We start from the raw sequence: 24341 nt of genomic DNA on the forward strand, positions 1-24341 counted from the left end.
TAAACAATGAGGCTTCTGCATTTGGGGCTGGGTAGTGTCTAATCTCTGTTCCAAGCATATTTCAGTGGCTGAAGGACAGTGCTGTTTGCAGACCCCACATCTGCTGCTTACTGGTGGATTCCCACCTGCCTGGGATCTGTCAGTGGCTCTGGCCTGGTGCTCCTGACAGTTCTTTCATACCTCCCACTTCTGCTGCTCTCAAGATACCTTGATTTTCCCATGGGTACACGTGGCAGTAAAGGAAATTATTTAGAATATTTAAACTAAGCTTGAATTACAAATGAGAGGAATTCAGCACACAGTTTTGAATACATTTTACCTTTTTACTTTTGTCTTTTTACTTTTTGGACTCTGAGTTTGAATCAAAATCACTTACAAGGCAGAGCTTCTGGCTTTGGGCTGCAGCCTTCATTCTTGAGCTGCCTCTCAGTGGGAGGAAGAGTACCCTTTTAAAATGATCTGTCACCCTACATGTGAGTGGGGAAATTCAGATTGTCACCTCTTTGCTGACATGCAGTATCATATGTTGATAAATCTAGTTTTGTAGTGTTGGAGACTAGTATAATAAGATTGTTCAGTTTCACATCTGTTTTGTAGCTAGAACACAGGAAAAAAAAAACCAATAGATATATAATAGAGCAGTGGAGATGCCTTAATTAGTTTTGAACTGGCTGGCTGCAGCAACACTGAACCCAGTGAAACCCAATTTATTCTCTTTGTGACCCACATTAAGGTCAATTCTGCTACTTCTAGTAGTGTATCTGATTATTTACTGTAGTGCAGGCTGCAACCTAGACATCTAGACCTCCCACAGATTTTTCTGTATTATTAAGTCCCTGCTACAATTTTTGAAATCCCCAGTAAAGATGACAATCATTAATGTGTCTGAGAATGTGCCAGTGCCACATGTGAATTGTTTCCTGGGAGATTGTCACAATAATTTACAATAGGTTGGTCATCATAAACTTTCTAGTTTATGTCAGTGGGAAATAATAAATTTTGCAATAAAATAATAATTTTTTAAGTTGGTGTTTAGGCTTTTTCTTTCTGGTATGTTCAAAGCGATAAAAAATATAATTTCTTGGTCTGAAGATGCTTCCTTCAGTTTAAGACCTGTTCCAAACTACAGTTTCCAAGAAATTGATTTGTTTATGAGCTTCAGTGTACTCTGAACATGCTGGTTTTTTGGTTGCTAAGGATTAGTTATCTCAATTTAAAACCATGGGTACTAAACCAATCATGATCATTAAACTTGTTTTATCTATCATAATTCTTATTTCCATTCTGTAGACATTACTGATGGACTAGGTTAGACTCTCCTGGACTGTGTGTTCTTATGTGCTTTTTCCTGGAAGTATTTTTCTTACTAGATATATGCCATGTACCATATACCCACTCACATCAGTGTATTCTGTTAAGAAGAAAAAACATCATTGATAAGGACCTGGTGGCACTGGAGGCACGAGGAAGGAAAGACATCAGAAGAATTCATTGAATGCTCTGTGTAAACACTTTGGTTTATTTCTGGCTATCTGTCTATCAAGTTGTCACTGAAAATTCAGTATTAGCTGCAATAGATGGGTTTGTAATTAAACCACACCAATAGCCATGATTGTTTGATCTAAATGAAGAAATAATTTGGCCATATGAATATAATTCTAGAGCTAGCTTATTTATCCTTACTATAGTTAAAGCCTTCAATCCCTTTCAAAATTACATCAGCACTTGAACTACTAAATCCTGTGATCTCTGACAGTTAGAATCATAAATGTATGCTTTTTGAAAATATAAATCTCCTGAATTACTCAGACACTTTAAATCATTTCACTTATGTCTTTGGTGGAAGTGTATTAAAAAACAGAAGTCAAAATATTTTGAAATTATGAAATATAACAGTTTTACTCAGTGCAGATAGGAATTCTGTTTGCAGAAAAATCTAAAACAGGAATAGGAATACATGAATAATAACGATATGCAGCTGCACTACTGAAGATAGTTATGAAATTGTTTTTATCTGTGCTTTATTAAACTGATTTGCTAAGCCTTCAGGTTCATACAAGATAATTGTACTGTAGCTTATACTGTGCACTGTCATTCAGTTAACAATTTGTTGCTAAGCTTTCTTCTATCTTGGAAATCAGTAATCTCTCTGAAACTCTGATTATCTTAATAATATTCTTGTTTAATCTTTAATGATAATACATCAGTTTCTTTTGTTCTTAATAAGAGTTTGGTGTCAACATATTGTTTTTAAGATCAGTCTTTCTTCCTAAACTATCAGAGATCTGAATGATTAAAATCCCTTGGTATGTTTAATACACATTAAGTTGGCCCATTCTTTATTCTTTAGAGGAGAGAAAAAATACAGCCATGTGAGGTAGTTCTATCTGTTCTGTAGCCAGATGATCCATACAGCATAGCAAAATAACAGTTATAAACTAAAATGAAAAGATCTTTTCATCATGTCAGAAAAAAAGCCCAAACCCTAGGTATGTAGTCAGTGATATCCAAAATCTGGAAGGTGATACAGCTCATATGCTGAGCACTTACAGGTTCTATGGAGTCCTGCAGAAGTGCCAGGTCCTCAACAAACTCCTGTTATGTCTACAGATTTTATCACCAAAGGATTCTGTTCATCATTTTCTTTACAATTATGAAAATAGAAGGTGTAATTAGGGTGAAGAAACTTTTCTGGGGAGCAAAATGTGTAAAACTTGGTTTTAAAATTTTAAACTGTATAGATGAATGGGACATAAACCTTGAAGTTCTGTTACTGAATGAAAATTTTTTAGGTTAATTTTATTTCTGTTTTTTTTTCTTTTTCTTTTTTTTTTTTTTTTTGTTTTGTTTTGGTTTTTTATTTTGTTTTGGTTTTGTTTTTTGTTTTTTGTTTTTTGTTTTTTATTTTTTTTTGAGGTTTTTTTTTCCAGAATGAAATATTTGGGTGTTGATGTTCTTCTGAATTACTCCTAACATTTCAGCTATACTCCAGTGTTTGTTAATAGCCCAAGAATGGGAACTAACAGAAATCTAGTGCAAGCAGATGCTTAGTAAAGATAAAACTTGACTTGAAGTAGCAGTATATTAATTTGTATAAATTAAAATGAAATTAAACATATCACTGATTTGGAGTCTGTGCAAAGGGTCTCTGTTGGCATCCAAGACATAACATGGATGGATGGATCTACTTCACTATTTCTTTGTTCCAAGAGCAAAGATTTCCTCAGGATGAGGCTTCCCAAGACACTGTCACTGCTGAAATACTTAAAGGCAGATTAAGTCTAATTTCAGTAGAGGGCAGGGAAGAATTATTCTGTAATAATTTCTTTTATACCTTTCCTCAAAAATGCAAGACCAACAGAAAATTGTTTTCTTTCATTCTCCTTCTCATGCTGTTTTCCTTTCTGCTGTTTTGCCCACCTGTATATTCTGGGCTTTAAGTTAAGCTTCTCCTCTGTAGTTCACAGCATTTGGGATATGTACAAAAAAAATCTGAGGTGCATATTTCAGATATCTGGTAGTCTGAGCCAAGGTGCTTCAAAATTTTCTATCCTTCCTGCAGAAAACTGCAGAACCAGATTTGCTGTCTTTTTTTTCTTGTTTCATAATCCTTTCTCACAAGGACAGAGTAAAGAATTTTGTAACACTAAATGCTACTAGCTCTCAAACATTCACCAGCCTGGAGGTCAATTTGTCTGAATTTTCAAAAAGAAACTTACTTTCAGATTGTCATCTGACTTTCCAGGATGTTGGCTGTGTCTTCTAGGCTACTTTGAAGGCTGAGGGAAGACCCAGGTGGTCTACTTCCTTTGTTCTGTGATTGGGGTGGCTTTTAGGCATCCTGTACTTACCTTGTGTGTAAGATTTTTTTAGATGGGGAAAGGCTATACTGTCCTCTCCTGCTGTTTCTGAGTCAACTCTCCTTTCCTTTTCTGCCAAGTGTCTCTGCAGTGGCACTCTGCTAGATTCCAGTTTGTTCTCCTTGCTCTACTTCTCCCATGAACAGTAGTCTCCAAGATATTTTTTCTGTCTCTGCATTAATAGCTTTTCTAATTCAGATATCTGAAGGTTTAACTTCTGGCAAATTTTCTGACTTGCAACCCCATACCTCTGGATTCTTCAGTCATGTTGCAGTGAGGATGGTTTTGTGTGATAGGTGATAGGTGACCTCCCAAGCCTACCAAACAATTGTGTCTGCCCTTAGCCCCTGAGGGCTTCATAAAAACCCCTGGTCTGTGTCTGCACATCAAATTCTTGCTGAGAAGGTGGCACCATCTTACGTAACTGTGACATGCTACTCAGAACTGTTTTTCTTCCCTTACTATTTGTTTTGATATCACTGACATGAAAAGATGAATATAAAAATAACCCCATTCTTAAATATACTCATTGTAAATATGAATGTAAAGAGAGTCTACATACTACACTGAAATCAATCCACTCTGTGTCAAACTTATTTATTTCTCAGTTCCATGGTCTTGTTTCCACATATTACATTGCTCTTGCAATATTCAGGCTCTGGCCTTTAAGCTGTCTTCCAATAATGTAGGGAAAAGCAGGCTTTGAATGCAAAGTGGGACATAAACAAAGTTATTTCTGTAATTACCCAAATCTTTCACACAATCTACACAAGCTCTCCCCTAAAGCTGAAAAGTGCAAGAAGGTATGATAGTATATAGGTACTGATTATAGCAATTCATTTATAATGTAAATAAGAGTGTTTTCCTGTCTGTTGCATTTTTTTTCCTTATTCAAAATGTTTCCTGTATATAGAGATAGTGTGAGGGTGAAAGACTTTAGTCTGGGTCTTAATCCTGTCTATACCTTCCTGTCCTGCTGTATCTCTTGTGTGGAGCTCACAAACAGGTTGTGGGTTTGATTCCTGTGGGCCATTCATTTAAGACTTGGGTTCAATGGTCCTAGTGGGTCCCTTCCAACTCAGAATAATCTGTGATTTTGTGTTTCTGTGGTTATTGAGTTTGTGTGTGAACTGCACAGGTAAATGTGTGTTTAAGGTAAACGTGTTTAAATTAGAAATATCTGAATTAATAACCTGAAGATTTCCACAATCTTTAATGCCAGTTTGATCTTTTGCTTACACTGAGCCAATGTCCACCTGTAATGCACAGTTGGTATTAGTAAAGTGAACCTTAATAATAAGTTAATTTGATGTGAGAGCTCACAAAACACTGTAAGGTGTGGTGGGTGGATACCATTCACTAATGTAATGAGTCTGAACCTGTGAATTGTGATGTGATATGTCTGAAAGAGGTGGCTGAATCAGTTGTTTTTTGTTTTTTTTTTAAGAACAGAAGATCAGATTTATGCGGTCACAAATCTTTTGCTACTGGGGGAAGTGAAACTGCAGCAATACATTTTAACTGAGTCTTGTATATTGGCAATATATGTACCTTTCATTCTAGTGAGTACTTCCAGCTCTCAAATGAAATGACATTTCAGTGCCCTCACTTCCTCAAAAGTCTTTCACTGTTTTCTGTAGAGTCTCGATTTTGAGAATACATAGAAACATTATGAAACTGCAGCTACTTGTTTATGAAACGTTGCCTCAAGAGCTCAACATGTTTCAGAGGGCTTGTCCAAGTGTTTTTAAGATAGTGGCTTTAAACCATGAAGCTTTCAGTAATTTGTACCTCACACTTCTACAGAATTAAGAGCTCCAGTTGGCATTAAATCCATCCTGATTTAAAAAGACAATTCCTCTTACACAGAGTTTTCTCTCAGTGAAGGCAGACTGCTGCTTTACTATTTCCTGGACACATACTTTGCCTATAAATCTGTGATTTTGATATTCTTCTCAGAAAGCTGAATGTCTCCCTACCCTCTCTTTCATATTCTAGAGACAATAACAATTTAGTGTAAATGTGTGAGCTATTGTGGATTTATTATTGTAGATGGTGAATATTATTATGTGCCCTGTGGGTAGTCAATTGTATGTGGCATATATCGTAGATTTATATTTTGTCTGCTTAGAACACTACTTGAAGTGCCTAGAGCCAGGGTTAGGTGCTTAAGTTGTAGCTTCAAATAAATAAATAAATACATTAAATAAATAATTGAAGCAAGCATTTTCAGATAATAAAGAGAAATGGCTTCTGGGTAGAAAACCCTGTAAGTCTTACAGCAACAGAATATTTAATACAGAAGGTGAAATAAAATCCCCAAAGATTTTCTTATCTGCAGATAAAATAAATTTTTAAAAACAAGCACCCAAACTAACAGGGCTTATACTTGGTGAATGAGAAGTTTCTTTATGTATGGTACAAAACTGATTACTAGGGAGCATTTTCTTTACCTCTAATTTCTATTTAATAGCCGCTGCCCTTGTCATTGCAGGTTTGGTTACAAAAGTACGGCTACCTTCCACCAACTGACCCCCGAATGTCGGTGTTGCGCTCTGCAGAAACCATGCAATCAGCTATAGCTGCCATGCAGCAGTTCTATGGCATTAATATGACAGGAAAAGTGGACAGGAACACAATTGAGTAAGTAACCTGTACTGAACTGCTCTTGACTTTTCTGTTCCTAGCAGGGTAAAATAGAACTGGGAAGCAGCAGTGCAACCGGAGTATCCAAATAGTGTTGCAGCTTCAGATGGGGAGGTAAATTGTTTCTTTCTTTCCTTGCCTTTTCGTTTTTTTCATCTTCTGTATTTCATGGTAGCAGGTCATCACCTGCCTGCTTTCTGTCTTTGGGCAAGTGATTGTAAGCAAGATGTTACAGGGTTACCTGAAGGAAGGGCCAAAAGGTTATCATTGTGGAAGGGAAGGAACATATTGGAAACTGGCAAGGATCCATGAAATGTTTCACAGTTGAAAGAGTCTTTTTTGCTGGAAAATCTTTAGTGTAAATTTTTTTAATTCTAATTTATTAAATTTGGCAGACTCCACTGGCCTATTTGTTTAATGGTTTCCAGTAACAAAAGACCAGGAGTGGCCATTTTAGCCTGCAGTAAAATTGAATTAGTTTTGCATATGCTTTGTGATTGTAAAGTTATTTCAGGCTCTCAGTGTCTGATTTTGGTGACAGAATGGACAGAGAAACTCTATAAAACACAGCTATTAAAGGACACTTTCAAAGAACTCTATACTATGCCAAATTTTTAAAATGTGCCCAAAAAATAAAATAACAGGGACTATTAATACACAATTAAGAGAATGTGTCTGGGATTAACACACCAGGACCAGGGCAGTGATCATGCCTCTGTAGTAATAAGAGACAGGACAAGGCTCAAATTGCACCAGGGGAGGTTTAGATGGATATTAGGAAACAGTTCTTCACCTGAAACATTGTTGAGCATTGGAACAGGCTACCCAGAGGAAATAGATATGGCCCTTGGGAACATGGTTTTTTGGTGGATTTGGCAGTGCCATGATAATGGTTGGAATCAATGATTGTAGAGGTCTTCTCCAACTTCAGCTATTTTCTGATTTGAAGTGCTTGTTGGACTCATTTCGGTTAAACTGTGATAAAGATTATCTTATGATTTCAGAAAAAGTTACTTTGCTTGAAAAGCAAGCAGTAACTCAATAATGCTGTCACTGCATATCAGCATTTGCTTCAGTGAATTGTGCTTCTACTGCTCTAAAATGCTTATTTGGAGGGGGGGGAAAAAGTCCTCCTTCATTTCCCATTTACCACCCCCAACCTGATCTTTTGTCATCTTTTGTTATTCTTTTATGGTAAAGTAGCTGACATTAATGATTTTTCTATCATTTAGAGTTTAGGGAAGAGACTACACAAAATGCTGGCAGGATTGGAAAAATCATTTTATTCCACTGACACATACTCTATTGCACTGAAAAGCAATAAAACAAAGCAGATATTGTGGCTGCCCTCAGGGGAGGTGAGTTGATCACACAGTTTAGGAATTTAAAGGATCTGAGGCCATGCAGTGCAATAGCAGTAAATGCCTTGTGAGAGAGCCATGTTCAAAAATATGTTTATGGTCCATTCTGCAGGTGAAGAGTCTGTGCTCTTCATGCAGCTTCACTGATTGATCTTTGAGGAGAGTGCTGCCAGTAACTAGGACCCCTTTCAAGACACATTAGTAGCAGCTTTGTGAGAGACAATATATTTCACTAAAAGTAAAATAGTCTGTTCACAGCAGCACAGAAGAGGCAGAAAGGGGTAACCTAAGGGAAAGCAGAGGCCATCTCTTAGTTTAGAGTATCAGCTGGAGAACTGAAATAAAACAAACCAACCCAAAGTTCCAAACTCAAATGGAAGTGGTTAATATTGCTAATTTGGCATTTTGGCCAGCAAGATTTTCTTCACTTCTGCAATTTAAAAGATGAAGAAATCCATCAGTGCAGCAATCCAAATATTAATCTTATAAAGTGGTGAATATTGAGTCTTCAAGATCTTTTGATGCATAATTTTCATTTGCACAGAAAGTTATATTAATATGTTGCAATTGTTAGGTGCATGTAACTCATGCTGGATGAGTGCTGCATTTACATAGATATTTGGAGTCACATTACCTTGAGTCAAATTAGGAAAAGAACTGATTCTTAAAGGCTTGTCACACTTACATTGGTGTTGAAAAAACAAAACAACAAAAACTTCATTTTTAATAAATTCTGGCCTCAAGGTACTGTCAGTTTACATCACTGAATATTCATAGGAGATATGACTATAAAGGATAGATGGTTTTTTGATTGTTCATTTGTGGCATTATTTTGTAAATTTTGGAAATTATTTTCCCTTTCATCTCACAGAAAGTGTATATAGTGTTTAGGTCATAAATATGTGACAGTTTATAATTCGTTTCTCTGAGATTAATATGCTGTAATAACTAACAATGCTGGTGTTGCAAATAATAAATAAGGCAGGGATCTCATAAAAAATACTTTCTCAGGTTGTGCATGAGGATTTACCTGCTTCTTTGACACATCTTTAGAAGAGATTATGATGTGCCTCTTTGTCTTCAGAAGGACAAACAATTAAAAACGTTATAGTAGCAATTTGATAGGAACCAACTTTGGGGATACTGACAAAGAAATGATGTCCTATGGCAGCAGCACCATCAGATGTGTCCTGGGGGGATTTTGCTGCTCTGAAAAAAGCTAATCCCTCAGTGATTATTTTGGTATGCATAAATATGAACAGTATTCATCTTTTCCCTACTACTCAGCATTCACTTGTTTATGTTATTTCTATTTTCAAGTGTCCTGAGGAGAATGATGCATACTTATTGCTAGTAAAGAAGAGTGAGTGATTGGAAGAGACATCCTTATATTGGTGTAAAAATGTGAGGGAGGTTCTGAATACAAGTACCCAATGAAAATACTGTCTGACATTTGCATGGACTGCCACAGTATTTTCTGTATTTCATTTATATATTACCAATCACAGTCAGTGATTCATGAAAAAGGACATTTCTGAAACTGGGCCCACTGTTGGCATTCCTGATCTTCTGCATCCCTAAAAGAAATGTTGTAGAAAAAGACTAATTGTTGTCTTTTCTTAAAACTGCTGTACATGTTTATTCCCAAAGCTTGTTTTGCACTTTTGAGGAGTACACAGCAAACTTGTTGATATACAGATGGAATGGCCATGTATAGGTCATATGTATGCTGCCTAAATCTGTGAAATAATAACAAAACTTTCATTTTATTCTAACGTCATCCTTTAGAAAAAAATGGCAAATATGCTTATTTCAATGCTTAGATGAACTTCTAACTAAGTTGATGCTCTCTGCTGTTTATATATTAACTTTCAGTCACAAAGTAAATTCTGAGCTGTTGAAATTGATCCAATGGTTTATTTTTTTAGTAAATTAGTAATTTTTTTTGTACAAAAGTATGCATAAGATCTGTACCTCCATCAAATATCCAATGAGAAATCTTGAAAAGAAATCATCAGGGCTGAAATACCATATCTTACATCACTCTTTGACTGTTTCCTTTTACTTAGCAAATATCAATAAAATCCTGTAATAGCAGATTGCAGTAAGCCAAAATGCTTAGAAAGATGTACCTATTTCTCCTCACTAGAAGTTTAAGGGTGTAATTCAGTAGTTTTCTTAAGCAGACATCTATAGTTTGTCCAGCCACTAAGTTAAGTTGCAGAAAGTCAAGTTGAACCCTCTCTTTCAGTTTCCTTTTTTGCTATAACTCTGTCCCAAATAACCCCCAAAGCCAACAACAACAAACCAATTGTGCAACCTTAGCAGCAGTTTTGATAAGGGATAAAGCAGTTGGGGCCTTCAACCAAAGGAGTGGTTTTAATTTTTTGATTTTGTGAAGGTAATTTTTTTTCCTGAAGGCACAAGAAAAATAATAGACAGAAAGACATTTTTCCTCCTAGACACCAAAGGATAAAATATGTTTAGCCAGGTGGCTTGAGGTAGAAATTCAGTTTCATCTCTCTACTGGAAGAGCATCACAGTTTTGCTGCATATTTTTCTTTTAATCTTTCTAAATTTGCTGTGAGTCTAAAATATTTAAATTTTCCTGACATATATAGCTCTTCAAGATTCAAACTAATGGAGTTAGAAGAGGAATGTGATGTGACATAGTGTACAGATAGAGAACATTAGTCACAATTAAGCCTCTTTATTGAGTACTTATAAAATATTAATTTTGAAGGGCTGCTGCAGAAAAGATTTCTACAGGTTCAAAAACAAAATGATGAAAGAGAGGCAAAGGCATTACATGTATGCACCTTTTAAAAATGAAGCATATTTCAAAACATTTCAAAAACATGCCAAAAAAATCAAACTCTAACAAACAATCAGGAGCATCGAAGACCTTGATCATATTATGTTAGAAGAATCTATATTTGGAAGAACATAGAAATCAATGTTTTGTTTGTCAAGTCCCCCAAGGGAAGACCATATTATGTGCTAAGTATCTGGAATGTCATGAGCATTAATGATTATTGCTAAGAGTCTTCCTCCAAGTGAATGTGAGAACAATTACTGTAGGAAAAAAATTAAATATTAAAGAAATAAAAGGAACATTTATGTATCAGAAATTGTTAATATTTATGCCTCATTTCTGTGCTAGAAAATCCTGTGCTCCCATACTAGTTATGCACTAGTTTGTTTAAAATTCAACATCTAAACTTAGCTCAGCTAGGATCTAGGTGATAGATTTGGTGATGTTCCAAATCTTTGGCTGTGAATTGCATCTTTCCTTAAATTTTACATGAAGATAATTTCCTGAAAGCTACTGAGCTGCCCATGCAATGACTTCCTTTTGGTTTGTATTTGGATTTATATTGTGTGAACTACAGTCCCAGACCTCATGTAAGAACAGTAAGAACATTATTGGTCCAGACAGCATGACAACTTGGAACATCCCCTCCCTGTCCAAAGCAATAAGGGTGCAAGCATAATGTCCTTGATAGGCACACACTACTTCAAAAACAATCCAAGAACAAATTGTGACTGCTCGAATTTCATAACATGTTACTTTGGGCTACATTCTGTTTGGTAAAAAAGGATTGTCAGTAGTTCTAGTAAGAAAACACAATGTTGACTTTTGAATCCACGTTACCTACTGTTCCATTCTAAAGAGTACAAAACTTTTTACATCAACAAGATTTTCTGTAAGATTATTGAATCTTTTGACTTGAGAAATTATTTCAATAACTTTAAAGATTGATTTTTAAATTCAGAACTTCAGAACTTATCTGCCCCTAGCTTACCAGTGAGCAAACCCTATTACTAAAATAGGTCTCCATCAGTTAAGCTAAATAATGGAAACTTTTTGGAGAGGAGAAAGCCTTAATTCCAGCCCTAATTAAGTCATTGCCCTTGAAATGATACAACTGACAGTGATATATACTTTATGCAATATCTTTGCACATGTTTCTAACAAAATATAATAGTTATTTGGTTTTGCTTTATTCCTTGCTTCTTGCTCTTGATGTAGGGATCACCTTAAGGTTATCACCTTAAGATGAGAACACCAATCTTTTGTTGTGTTTACATCTTTTTCTGCAATGTGTGTGTGCAGTTTCAGCAATATAATTTATATATACCCTGCTATTAAAATGCTGTATCCTGGTCTAACATACACTGTGAAAAAGTATTACTGACAATGTGTCTAAAAGTTTTCAAAGGTCTGACTGAATTTTATTCTCAAGAAGTGTAAATATTTCATTTCGCTAAGAATATTATTACCCTTTGGTCTGTAACAGAGGTCTACGTCTTTCCTTCATTTTCTTTCATTATTAGAGCAAATTAAACTTTTCAGTAATATTTTGTCCCAAAAATTCCTAATGTCTACTTTGTTGAATCGTTATTTTATTTCAAAAACCAAAGGAACCTGGAGGAAAGTTGCAGGGTGTTTCAGCAAATGCTGGTGTGGGTAAGGTTTTTTAGATTTTTGCAGTATGGTCTTTGCAGGCACTAGGGAAAGAACATTGTTTTCATTGCATATCAGCTGTTTTATGTGACATGCCTGGGCATTCTGACTATTAAAGCAAATTCTGAAATTAGAGCAAATCATTGTGTTCCTTATTTGAAACAGGTGATTGTAAACTTGAAGTCTTCAGTTAAGGCTGTTAAATTCTTGACTTTTGGGTTCCTGACCAGTACTAGTCAATAGATTTGTCTCACATCAGAGTTTTTGCAGGCACTTCTGTAGCTCTTATTAGTCCTAGTGGGGTACAGTGCAATCTTGGAACTATCAGGAAAATTTAGTATTTTCCCACAGGCTGGTGAGTTTAACACTTACTTGTTGAAAAACAGTTTGCTATATATCCATAGCTACAGCATATATGAAATGTTACAAGTCTAGCTGTACTTTTAAACTGCTTCTTACCCATTGATCAAAATAAGGGAGGCTGATGATTGACTGACTGCTTTTTTGGAGCTTTTTATTACCTGTGCATGTTTTAAAGGGAATCTACTTCCTTAGATGACATTTCAAATTACTTTTCTGTCATCCAATCACACATATATACAGCTGCTCTATGTACATTTATTTACAAAATAATGCCAGTTTAATGGTCAGAAATTCATGCATGAAATGCTGAATATAGGGTATGACTGGTAAATATCATTGGAAAACTATAGCTTTTACATAAGTAGTTGTTTGGCATAGAAATGTAGTCCAATGAGATAAAAAAAGTAACAGAGGAGATTTGTCTTTTACTTAGGCAGTAACAGATTTTAGTCTTACTTCTTCCTGATGGTAAGAAGAGGCATTCAACTCATATAAAATAATATAAAATAATAACTTCAGCTGTTTTCTTTGAACTAAATAATGCCTTAGAAGTGAGAAAATTTCAAGGATATTGCTGTGAAAATTATACTTTTGAATTAGATATCATCTTAATTGTAATGTATTTGTTGGCAAGTTTAAAGTTTTTGAAATACTGGAAAACAGTGAAATATTGGAGAGCACTGTAGAAATACAGTCATTGTGTGGAAAAGTAAGATAGAGAACTTGATAGTATCAGAAAGTTAGCAATTTCCATATCTTGAATTAAAAGAACACCAAGTATCTGTTGTTTTATTAGCTTATATGTCCTATAAATTTATATATCCAGATAATTACATATTTGTATTAGGGATGGAGTGGTTATGATTTTTCTTTGGTGCTGTTTCTTGCAGCTGGATGAAGAAACCTCGATGTGGTGTGCCTGACCAAACAAGAGGCAGCTCCAAGTTTAACATCCGTCGGAAGCGCTACGCGCTAACGGGACAGAAATGGCAGCACAAACATATCACTTACAGGTACTAAAGATATTCATACAGGTGCCCAAATGCCTCTCATAGTGATGGCTTTTCATTCAAAGAAAATATAAATTCCTAAACGTTTTTCAGTATTTTCAGGAGAAGTTTATTATTAATGCATGATATAAAAGTGCTACTATGGATACCTCCTGTGAGGATGTATGTGCTGCATAAGAACCAAGTATGTATTTAGTAGCCAGTAAATTTTCCAAAGCTTACAGCATCAGTTTAGCACTCAGTATGTCCTTAAGGTTACCTTTCAACTTTCTTGGCTGCTTCTCTCAACTTCATAATGTTCTGAATCTAGGAGTGCTGTAATGAAACTCAGATTTCTAATTTAAATATGTAAAATAGGTTATTTAAAGGAGGCAGTCTCTGCAAAATGTGGGTGTCCATGGGTCTATTCTAAATACAAATTAATTTGATTATGATTTGATGAGTCACTGACATGACCATTTCCTGTCTAGGTGATGATGGGCATAGGGGGAGTGTGCAGGGCAGTAAATCTGTATCACCCCTGAGTCTTGCATGTAGTTAGCACAGGGTGCCTGCTGTCAAAACTCAGGGAAAATTAGATGGAAACTTTCAAGATGTACTCACTGGAGCTCTGTCAACCAGAGAAAGTGTCATATAATATGTATATAATGTAATATAATGTATATAAAGTAAAATGCATATAATATAAAATCCATAATCTGTCAGCAAACCAAGGATTCCAATACAGACTGTTAGAGAATTTATACAGCCTCATCATGGATTCCTGTGATATCTAACAGGGGTAAATTCTGAGGGATAAAATTGTTTTCAAATTTATTAACTGGTGCCATTATTCATGGACCCATAAGTATTAAAGTTCATAAGCCCTAATGGTCATATAGACTGTTCCTCATACCCTGGTGAAGATAGTAACCCTGTGTCACTACTGTGGTTTATGACTGAATTAGAGAATTCTAGTTTAAGACATCATGTTCTGCTATAACATCAAGCAGTAGACAACTGACTGCCTTGGAGTTGGTGTGTTGTATTGGCTGAAGTTCTTTATTTTTAATGTAACTGTAATTTATAGTTGGTTAGAATGAGAATGCCCACCTAGAGCACTTTACATCTAGCTGCATTTTAGAATTTAATGCAGTGTGTGCACACTTAGGAGGCATGCATAGGCATCTACTCAAATGTGTGGTTTTCTACCACTCTGATTTGTAAGGAGTCTGATTCCCTATTTCATTACAGATTTTTTTTGCAACTGTCTAAATCCTACCACTTGTATATCTTCTGGACTGTCACCCAAGGCATTAATCCAAATAACAAATGAAGGTGTTCAGTATTAAACTAAGTGACAACTATCTAGTCATCTTTCTCACTTTGAAGAATTTATAGCAGTTTTTTATCTTCTGCCTCCCCTCTTCTGAAATGTTCTCTCCCTCACTTTGACAAGACCTCCAATCAAAGAGAGCTTTGAAGTGAATAAGTCTGTAATATTTTTTGCAGTGAATTACAGTACAGAAGACATTTAAAATAGAAACCCTAAGTTTGATTAGAATAAAAAATAAGATGTTATATTATCTTTTTGAATTAGAAAATAACCCAAAGCAAATAAGGACCAAAAAAAAGAACTAAAATTCTTTTCACACATTTCACCAATTCCCTGCTTACAGGCTTATGAGATGTTAAATGAGTGACATTTTAACCTGCTTTGTTCCTAAAAATTTAATCATATCTCTAGTATCATTGGTCTGCTCCATTTTTCTCTGTGCCACTCCTCAGTCTCTTTATAATCTGCAGGTTTCCAGCTGCATTCTGTGCCTTCCTGGCCAGTTGAACCTTGCAGTCTGCCTGCTAAGCCAGTTTAGTAATTCCTCCACAGAAACAGCAATTTCTCCTTCATTTCAGTGTGTGCTACATCTTACAATTTTCTGGAAGCCAGAACCAAAACCCCACAGCAAATACTCCTGAAAGCAAACTCCCCACCTCTCCTTGCTCTGGAACTTTTCCACATGTAATTTTTACACCTGAAACAGTTGTGCAAAATTTCAAGATGGAGTTTCAAAGAAGTGACTTAAAATTACAGTTATAATTAGAAATTGCATTAATAATGTAGTTTTTTGGCCACATATTATATTTTGAATATTTATTATATCCTTTTGGCAACAGATTAAATTTTGGACTTAGGTGATATTTATTCTTAGAAAGCAAAGTGTTTACAGACAGAACCAAAACACAGATTTCCAGTATTGGGAACATCAGCATGGTGTGGGCAATGTGTTGCATTAATTGTGCTTACTCTCCCTCAGGGAATGCACCTTTCTTCTCATTTCAACTGTTGTGTGATGTTTGTTAGAATTTCTGTTTCTGAAGTTGCCTGGAAACAAAAGTTACAGTATTTTTCTGCCTGGTATACCTGCTGATAAACCTTGTGGACATTATTAATATGTGTGTTATAGACTAACATGCCTTTTACAAAGAGAGAAACAGAAAGTAAGTATTTGAAACTTTTTACTGGTTAGAAGAGTATAGGGGTGAAAGAAAACATCTAGAGTACAAGAGAATAATGACTCCACTACAGAAAAAGCTACAGAGATATTAATGATGTAGTCTTAATCTTTCCTTACTATTTTAGGCTATGTCAAGTTGCATTGTACAGAATCAGAGAAGAATTAAAAAAAACCTATGAACAGATTTTTTTAAAAAATGTACGTTTTTAAAAAAAACTTTTAAAGGGGGTATTTATGATTCTCAAAAATATAGTCACCTTCTCTTATGCTAGGAAAATAATCCAGTACTTTAAAGAAGGAGCAACAATGTGAATCAATTAAGCTGTCTGTTTTATAAAAATAGAATATAAATGTTTATATGTCCATTTTAGATAGAGTATCATTGAATAAAAAGCCCTCCTCATCAGAATTCTGTGCATACTATTTATAATCTGAACTCCAGCAGTCATTTATTTCTCAATTGTCCAGATTATTCTATCTGAAAAATACTTTTGCAAGTAAAGCTGGAGAATGTTCTGTAAAAATAAAAGCTTTTTCTTGAATTACAATCATGACTTAGAACTTGTAAAGATTTAAAATAAAATAATAATTCAAAAGCTATTCTGAAAGCCAAATTCAATTGATGAGTAATATGTAATAGTTTACTTGGTGCAGGAAACTTAGCTGTAGATGGTCAATAGCTTCATCCCAAACCCACTATAAATTAATCTTTTTCTTGACTCCAGTGGACAATGGGTCAAGTCCCAGATAATTGTCATTTTCCTTTTGCAAGTTAGATATAGCCTAGATTTCATTTCTGAAAGAAGATGAAGGATTTAAACAATCTAACCTTATACTGTTCAGATAAATGAATTAATGCAAGCTGGGAGCTTCAGTATGCAATGAAAAGTCTTATCTGGCTTGTTAGCAATAGACTATGCAATTTCAATAGTCTGAATGGTCCTTATTGTGTAGAATATGGAGAGAGAATTATTTCTTGGATATTTGAAATCCACACTAAAAAGTAAGGAAATACTGGATTAAGAAAAACTTTGAAAATACTGTTGCTTCATATTAGCAAAAAGATTGTGTGTATTACTACAAAGTAATATTTAGAACACATTCCATGGTTATGTTGCAGTTTATTGATTTTAGATTACCTAGTAGTATATTATGACATCAGATTTCTTAAAATAACTTCCCTATAAAAACATTTATCTGTCAAGTATTTTGCTACTTTTGGGTTTTTGTCTCAGAAATCCTATCTCTTTCACATATCATCTTTTAATGAACGTTGAGGAGAATGTTACCCATGAAAATGAAGAGGCAAGGTAATTATAAATTCTTTCAATCATGGTAGCAGGAGGGTGAAAATCAGAACCACAGACAATCAAAGTGATAGTTCAGGTTTAAATCAACTTGAGCAAGAGCTGTATGAACTGTGATAGTGCTCTTAGTCTGTAGCTACCAAGAGTCAGCAAACTGAAACTGGATGGAAGTTGAAGCTAAAAAACCCTCACATCAGTGAGAGATCAGTGAAGCAAAGGAATTTCTAGAGAAATGATGGCCCAAAGTGAAATATGTTTTTGGCCAGAGGTAATTTATTACTGTCAATAAAAGTTACAGTGTGATTAACAATCAACCAACCAACCAAACAACCAACTCAACATAAAACAAACAAAAAAACCCCAACCAACCAACCACAACAAAAAAAAGCAAAACAAAACAAAAAAAACCACCAAAACAGGAAACAAACCTCAGAAATTTTGGTTCAGTTTAGGTTTGATTTACATCAATGACAATAAAAAGGCTGTGTCAACAACTTACTCAAATCTAATGTGTGTTTCAATTCATTTTACTTGAACAGTTTATTATCAAGCACAGATCTGTAACTAGCTGACTTCAAACAGATTATTGACTGCATCTTTTTACCTACTCAGTTGAAATTGCTGCTCTTTCATCTTTTTAAATTTCAGATTACTGATTTTACACAGTCAAGTGAGGTATATCCTGACAATCTTGCAAGGCTCCTGAAGCTGATGCAGCCAAAAATATATCAGTGAAACATGGATATTTTTCTTTTAAGATATTTCGGGAAAGGAGTGGGAAGAAAAGGAAAACCCAAAGCTTTTCTGAAATCAATAAGACTCAGGATTCTAGGATAACACTCTCAAAACAGGATTCTTCAGGCAGCTGTAGGAATAGTAAATCAACATGAAAAGTGCAGATCAGTGATAAAATCTAATTGTTCTTGTGGAAGATAGGTATTTTAAAGTTATACTGCTTGAAGCAACTATCAGGTTGAAAATCATACCAAACCAGCAATAATAACCACAAAAAAGCATAATCAATTGATACCTGGCTGTGGTTGTCTAAAAATAACAGCTCTCAAAACTTATAAAAATTATCACTCAGTTTATTAGTTTGTAAAAAATGGCATGAAAATAAATGTTCCATCCTATAGATTGCCTTTTGTTTGGTAATTACAGGATCTTCAACCTCTTTATAAAGTTGCACTGCCAGTCTGGTCAAGGTCAGCTTTGGTTGTTTCTCTCATTTTAACTTCTTTGCTGTGAAGTGATCACTAGACACTGGGACTTGGAAAGCAATGCTTAGAAAAAAATACAGATTTTTATTATGAAGGCCTTTGTCTTGCTATGCTTTCACCTTGCTATAAGAGTGGTTCTGAGTTGTCCCATCCTATACTTGCTTCTATTTGAGCTCCATTATCTGGGTATGTTGAGTGTAAGATACCCAATTCCTCTTATTTTTTCAACTGCCTGTGAGAGTTACACTATTTCAGGTGATTGCTGGATTTAAGATGTAGATCTAAATGTAATAGGAAAGGGCTCAATGAGACTTTATTTCCCATTGCAATCAGAGGTATAAACTGAAGACTTTTAAAAGATGAGTCCTAGTATCTCTGGTAACTGATAGACTGTCTTTATGGATTGATTTTACTGTACTTGTCCCTTGGACATTGTACAATAAACAACATAAAAGAAATGTAACATAACTTGGGTTTCAGATACCTGCACTGGTGAATTCTTTTAAGCAAAGTTACCAACAAGACAATTTCAATATTTGTGTTGCCCAGTGCTGGTATTTGCTCTTTTAGAATTGAAACTGGATTTTGTTTAACACATTAAAAATAGACAGTTGTTTTCTGTAAATACTCTTGTATAGGAATAACTGCTGATTTATATGATTTCTCTTTCAAGCTGCACTTTTTAATATAATCTTGCCCACTCTAGCATGTTGGTTTGGAAGCCAGAATTCCCTCTGGTTTTTAATACTTTGAAAAAATATAACTTTACAATGAATCTGGAGATGTAGGACGCTATTACAAAAGTAAGTCAGTAGCTGAATCCCATGGAAAATGTCAACTACCAAAGGTAGTCTACTCTAGTGTGAAAGTAGCCCAATGGCTCAATTTCTCTTTTGTAATCTGATTAAAATTTAATTCATATGCTAAAAAGGCAAGAAAATGTAAAACATGATGTTATAACTTTTGAGTTAAACCCTTTTAGACCAATTAATTACTCAATTTAATATCAATACAAAACTCCAATCCATTTTTATCCATTTTGTCATTTCACATGTAATAGCAGAAGAACCTTCTTCTGTTTACTTAAGAACAAAGTGGGACTATGACCAATCACTAAGATTCCTAAATACAAAATACCCCAAAAATCTCAACAACAAAACAAAACAAGCTGTGTATGTCAGATGAACTTTTTCTATATCAAACAAAACAAGCTGTGCATTTCAGATGAACTTTTTCTATATCAATATTTCAGTTTTTCTAGACAGGCTTTGTTTTCTATGGGAGCCTGTTGATTCATTTGCCATATTCCTTGTAGATGGCAAATAACAGGGGCTCTAATCCTTCAAAGAGCTCTGCTTGAGGCAATACACGTGCCTGAGGGAGCACACAGCAGGACTGACTGAGGGCACATCTGCCAGCTTTGTAAGGGATATGCTCTGCATAGCAGCAGTGAAAGTTTTTGGTAGTGGCAGCATAAGTGTGCCCCTGTGGTTTTCTGATTTTGTGTCACAGGACAGATTCCAAAATGCTGTACTTTCCCAGGGGGCACAGACAGTAGTTCATGAACTTGCTAATTAAAACATCTCAAAAAACCTAATTCTCAAAGGTGGGAGCTTTTAGAGAGGGGCTCTGCAAGGGCTGATTGTTGGTCAAGTGTGTCCAATGTTTTTTTTAATTGCAGAAAAAAGCAATGCAACACTGATCATAAAATTACTGATGAGCAAATAATTATGAAAGAGCAACATAGAAAGCACTTTAAAACACATGACATTTACATCATATAGAGTAATGTCAAGCCTACAGATCAGAGGACATTTTCTCTCTGACAGCAAGATCTGTACTGCATTACTTTATCATTCTGACAGAGCCAGTTTTAAAAGAAAATTTAAAAATTGGGTTGAGTTGAATACAAATCACAGAAAATGCTTTATAGACTGGAGAAAATGTCTTGTAACCAGAGATTTAAAGAGTTCAAAATTTTTATTTCATAGAGACAACTAGAAGTTCAGTGTAGAAATGTCCTTTAAATATCTTTGTATAGGGAGAAATTTTTAAAGCTCACATATGTGAAAGGCAGAACAAGAACCAATAATACAAGCCAGGCAAATAATAGAATAGGCACAAGTATGAATTGATTGGTTAAATCACCTTTGGAACAAAAGATCAAGGAAAGGAGTGGATTCTCTACAATGAATTATCTTTTAACCTGTGTTGATATCTCTTTGGAACATGCACACCAGCTAAAAAATTATGCTTTGGTTAGACAGGACTATTGGACTCAATACAATAAAATCTTTTTGAGTGGAAGTCCAAATAGGTAACTTTATGTTTTCTACATGAAGCTATGAAAAAAATGTATATATGAAGTAAAATCTATAAAATTACACTTGAAAGATTTGTTTCCATTTATATAAACATAAATATCATAAAATCAAGCACATTTATTGTACCAAACAAATTAATCATTCGAGGTTTATTCATGGAACTATATTTGTTCTCCTTTAATGTGCCATGCTGTGTAAACTGACAAAAATATTATGTGTACTCTAGAAGTACACAATTTTTGAAATTTGTGCTGGATATTCAGTCATGCACATGTCAAATGAACAAAGAGAATCTGATTGCAGCAGTTTCAGGGCAGACACAAACCTAATAGAGTTTTTGCTGCCCATATGAATTGAATGGAAATGATGCAGAAAATTGGATAGGACTGAAATTCATTATTGACATTCTTTTCTTGAATTGCATAATGAAAATAAAGATTTTTTTAAAAGATTATTTTGCTATAATTTATTATCTGAGAGAGTAAACTTCAATTCTGATGGGTTTTTTTCCCTTTTCATGTGTGTGTCACTTGAAGAAGTAGTGCAGACTGAAATTTCTGTTTAAATACATATTTTTTAGTTAACACATAATTTTCTTCTATAAAATTATTTCTCTGGTGAATTCTACAGTTTTATGCAAGATTTACAGATGTAATCAGATTACAAAAGGACATCTTAGCTTGTACTGAAGTCAAAAGGCTTTGTTTCTGATAAGGAATTTATCCAGTTGCAAATGCAACAAGGCTTTTTTGAATACTGGTTGGTGGTCACAGTATGGAGTTCTGCTTTTGTTAATGAACTCACTAATAAGTAAAAATTTCATTTTACTAAAAACATTTTTCTTTTGATCAGAAAGAACATGACATTCTTTAGCTGTGATGGATTCTAATTGTGGTCCAGGAGGTAAACAGTCAGTGGCTGATTAATCTGGTTATCCCACTGTTAAGAATTTTTCATTTTAATATATTTTTATTATTTATATTTATCTTCTAAATATAAGACTTTTTTGTACTGCTGGGAGTAAGCTCACTAACATAATAAATTCTAGCTTAAAGGGCTGTACAGATTGACACCATAATTCTGCATCAGCTTGTTTAAAAATACTCTTCTTAAAGTATGTAATGCCTGACTAGCATGTTTTATTAAAAGCACAGGGCTTATAATAATTAGGGGAAAATGGTTATTAGCAGTGTCACCACTGTGTTAAATTTAATCTATGTAATGTTTCTCTCTTTCTTTCAGCATAAAGAACGTCACTCCAAAAGTAGGTGATGCTGAAACTCGTAAAGCCATTCGCCGTGCCTTCGATGTGTGGCAGAATGTAACTCCTCTGACTTTTGAAGAAGTTCCTTATATTGAATTAGAAAATGGCAAGAGAGACGTGGATATTACTATCATTTTTGCTTCAGGTTTTCATGGAGACAGTTCTCCCTTTGATGGGGAGGGAGGATTTTTAGCTCATGCGTATTTTCCTGGCCCAGGAATTGGAGGAGACACTCATTTTGACTCAGATGAGCCATGGACTTTGGGAAATCCCAATCATGATGGTAAGAGAAGATTTAATAAACAAAATAGAAAAGTGGCATGAATTTTCAGCTAATAGAACTACTTCCATGTTCCTCTGTTCCTGAAGTCACATGGTTTTCTTTCCTTGGTTAACATTACTTTAGAAATATATTCAATTGATTGGTCTCTTTGAATCCAAGGCAGAAAAGTGTCTGAATGTAATACAGTATGAAAACATGCTTTGCTTGAAAAACATTGAATTCCTATTAGGAAACTTCATGATCATTCAAATATTGCACTGGTGAATATTTACCTAAACTACTTTAGTTTTGCATGTTTTAACATGTCAGACTTATTTAGGTTTATGGAAAACGTGGAATATTCTTTAGCAGTGATATTAAGAGAGGTTAAGAACTACTCCAGCTATCTACCAGTTCTGTGGATACCAATGTACACAGAACCTACTCTCCAGTTTGTATCTATGATGATGCAGTGGCAGCATTTAAAAGGCAAATCTTAAAGATACTATTCCAAAGCAGATTTGGTGTTTCTCAAAAACTTTTGAATGTCTTTTGGAATTGCTGATATTAACATGTCCTATTTACTTAAGTAGTACATTCCCCATATTCAAATGAATGACTGGATAGCAGTTGAAAAATTTACACTTAAAATTTACCAAATAAAGACTAAATATACCCTTTAAAGTTATTCTTCACAACTAAAATCTGGCCATTGCCAGGCACTAGGGCGATGTGAATAAATTACTGCCATTATCTGGGAATGCTAATTTAAAGTTAAGTCTGAAAACAGTGTCAAAGAAGAGATTTTCTGTAGGCATATTCTGTGTTTGATGCTGTGATAGGTTTTGTTTCCAAGCAGCTTTGGCTGTCCTGGTAAGTCTCTCTAAGTCAGTTGCATGAGGTTTGAGACACCTCTTCAGCAATGATACACAAAAGAAGATGCACAGATGCACAAATAGGATGTTTCTGGCATACAAAAGATAATAGAGGTGAAAAGAAGTGCAGAACTGTTGTATTTCAATGTTACACTGAATTTGTGAATGAAAGGCTTTATCTAATTCTTTTTCTTTCCCCTTCTCACCTGAGATCTTCCATGTAAAAAATCAGAGCTTTTTATGTATCAGTATTTGTAGCCTGGAGTCTGCTACAAAACCTTAATTTAGCATTTTGGGAGTACAGATATGGTGTTGTGACTATTCCATTGGTGCAATACTTCTGCTGTGCCAGTCAGTTGAAGCAAGAGCTGTGTGTGGCACTGTGGAAGCCCTCAGCTGTGCAATGGATCAAGAAACTTCTTTTTTGTGACACAGGTCCTAGATTCTTACTGTAGCAAAAACTGTGGTATTGCACAGCTCATACTGGCCCTCTTCACACGTTTAGCACAAAGGAACAGTGGTGTGAGTCCTCTGTGCACTTCTCACAGTCAGTCACAGCTGAGGGCGAGGGTAAATGATGGTGGTTTTATGTGTCTGGTGTTTTATGTTGGTTGGAGACCAGCACTGCACATAAAGTTCAGTGGTTTTGGAGCTATTGCTTCAAGCACTCAGGAAAATCTACAGGCACGTGTACATTGAAGTCAGGATGTCAATTTAATTGGGATAACTCTTTTTGGAGCAGTTCCACACCTTGTATGAAAGTGAACGGACTTCTGGCTGTCTCATTCTCCTTTAACTTAAACAACTTTCATAGTGCAAAATGGCACTCATTTCTTTATATGGCTTTTGAGGTAGAGTTTTGTAGAACAATTTTCAACAGCTTTTG

General features: G+C 35.0%; 1 protein-coding gene across 1 annotated transcript in view; it reads left to right on the forward strand.

The window, feature by feature from the left end:
* MMP16 (matrix metallopeptidase 16) overlaps positions 1–24341 on the forward strand; it is a 166647-nt gene that overhangs the window by 74360 nt on the left and 67946 nt on the right. The window contains exons 2-4 of the mRNA XM_056485318.1: positions 6355–6503; positions 13589–13711; positions 22297–22601. Coding sequence (XP_056341293.1) covers positions 6355–6503; positions 13589–13711; positions 22297–22601 — 577 coding nt within the window. The remainder of the gene's footprint in view (positions 1–6354; positions 6504–13588; positions 13712–22296; positions 22602–24341) is intronic.

This window comes from Oenanthe melanoleuca, chromosome 2, assembly GCF_029582105.1.
Source record: "Oenanthe melanoleuca isolate GR-GAL-2019-014 chromosome 2, OMel1.0, whole genome shotgun sequence".
NCBI classification, from domain to species: Eukaryota; Metazoa; Chordata; class Aves; order Passeriformes; family Muscicapidae; genus Oenanthe; species Oenanthe melanoleuca.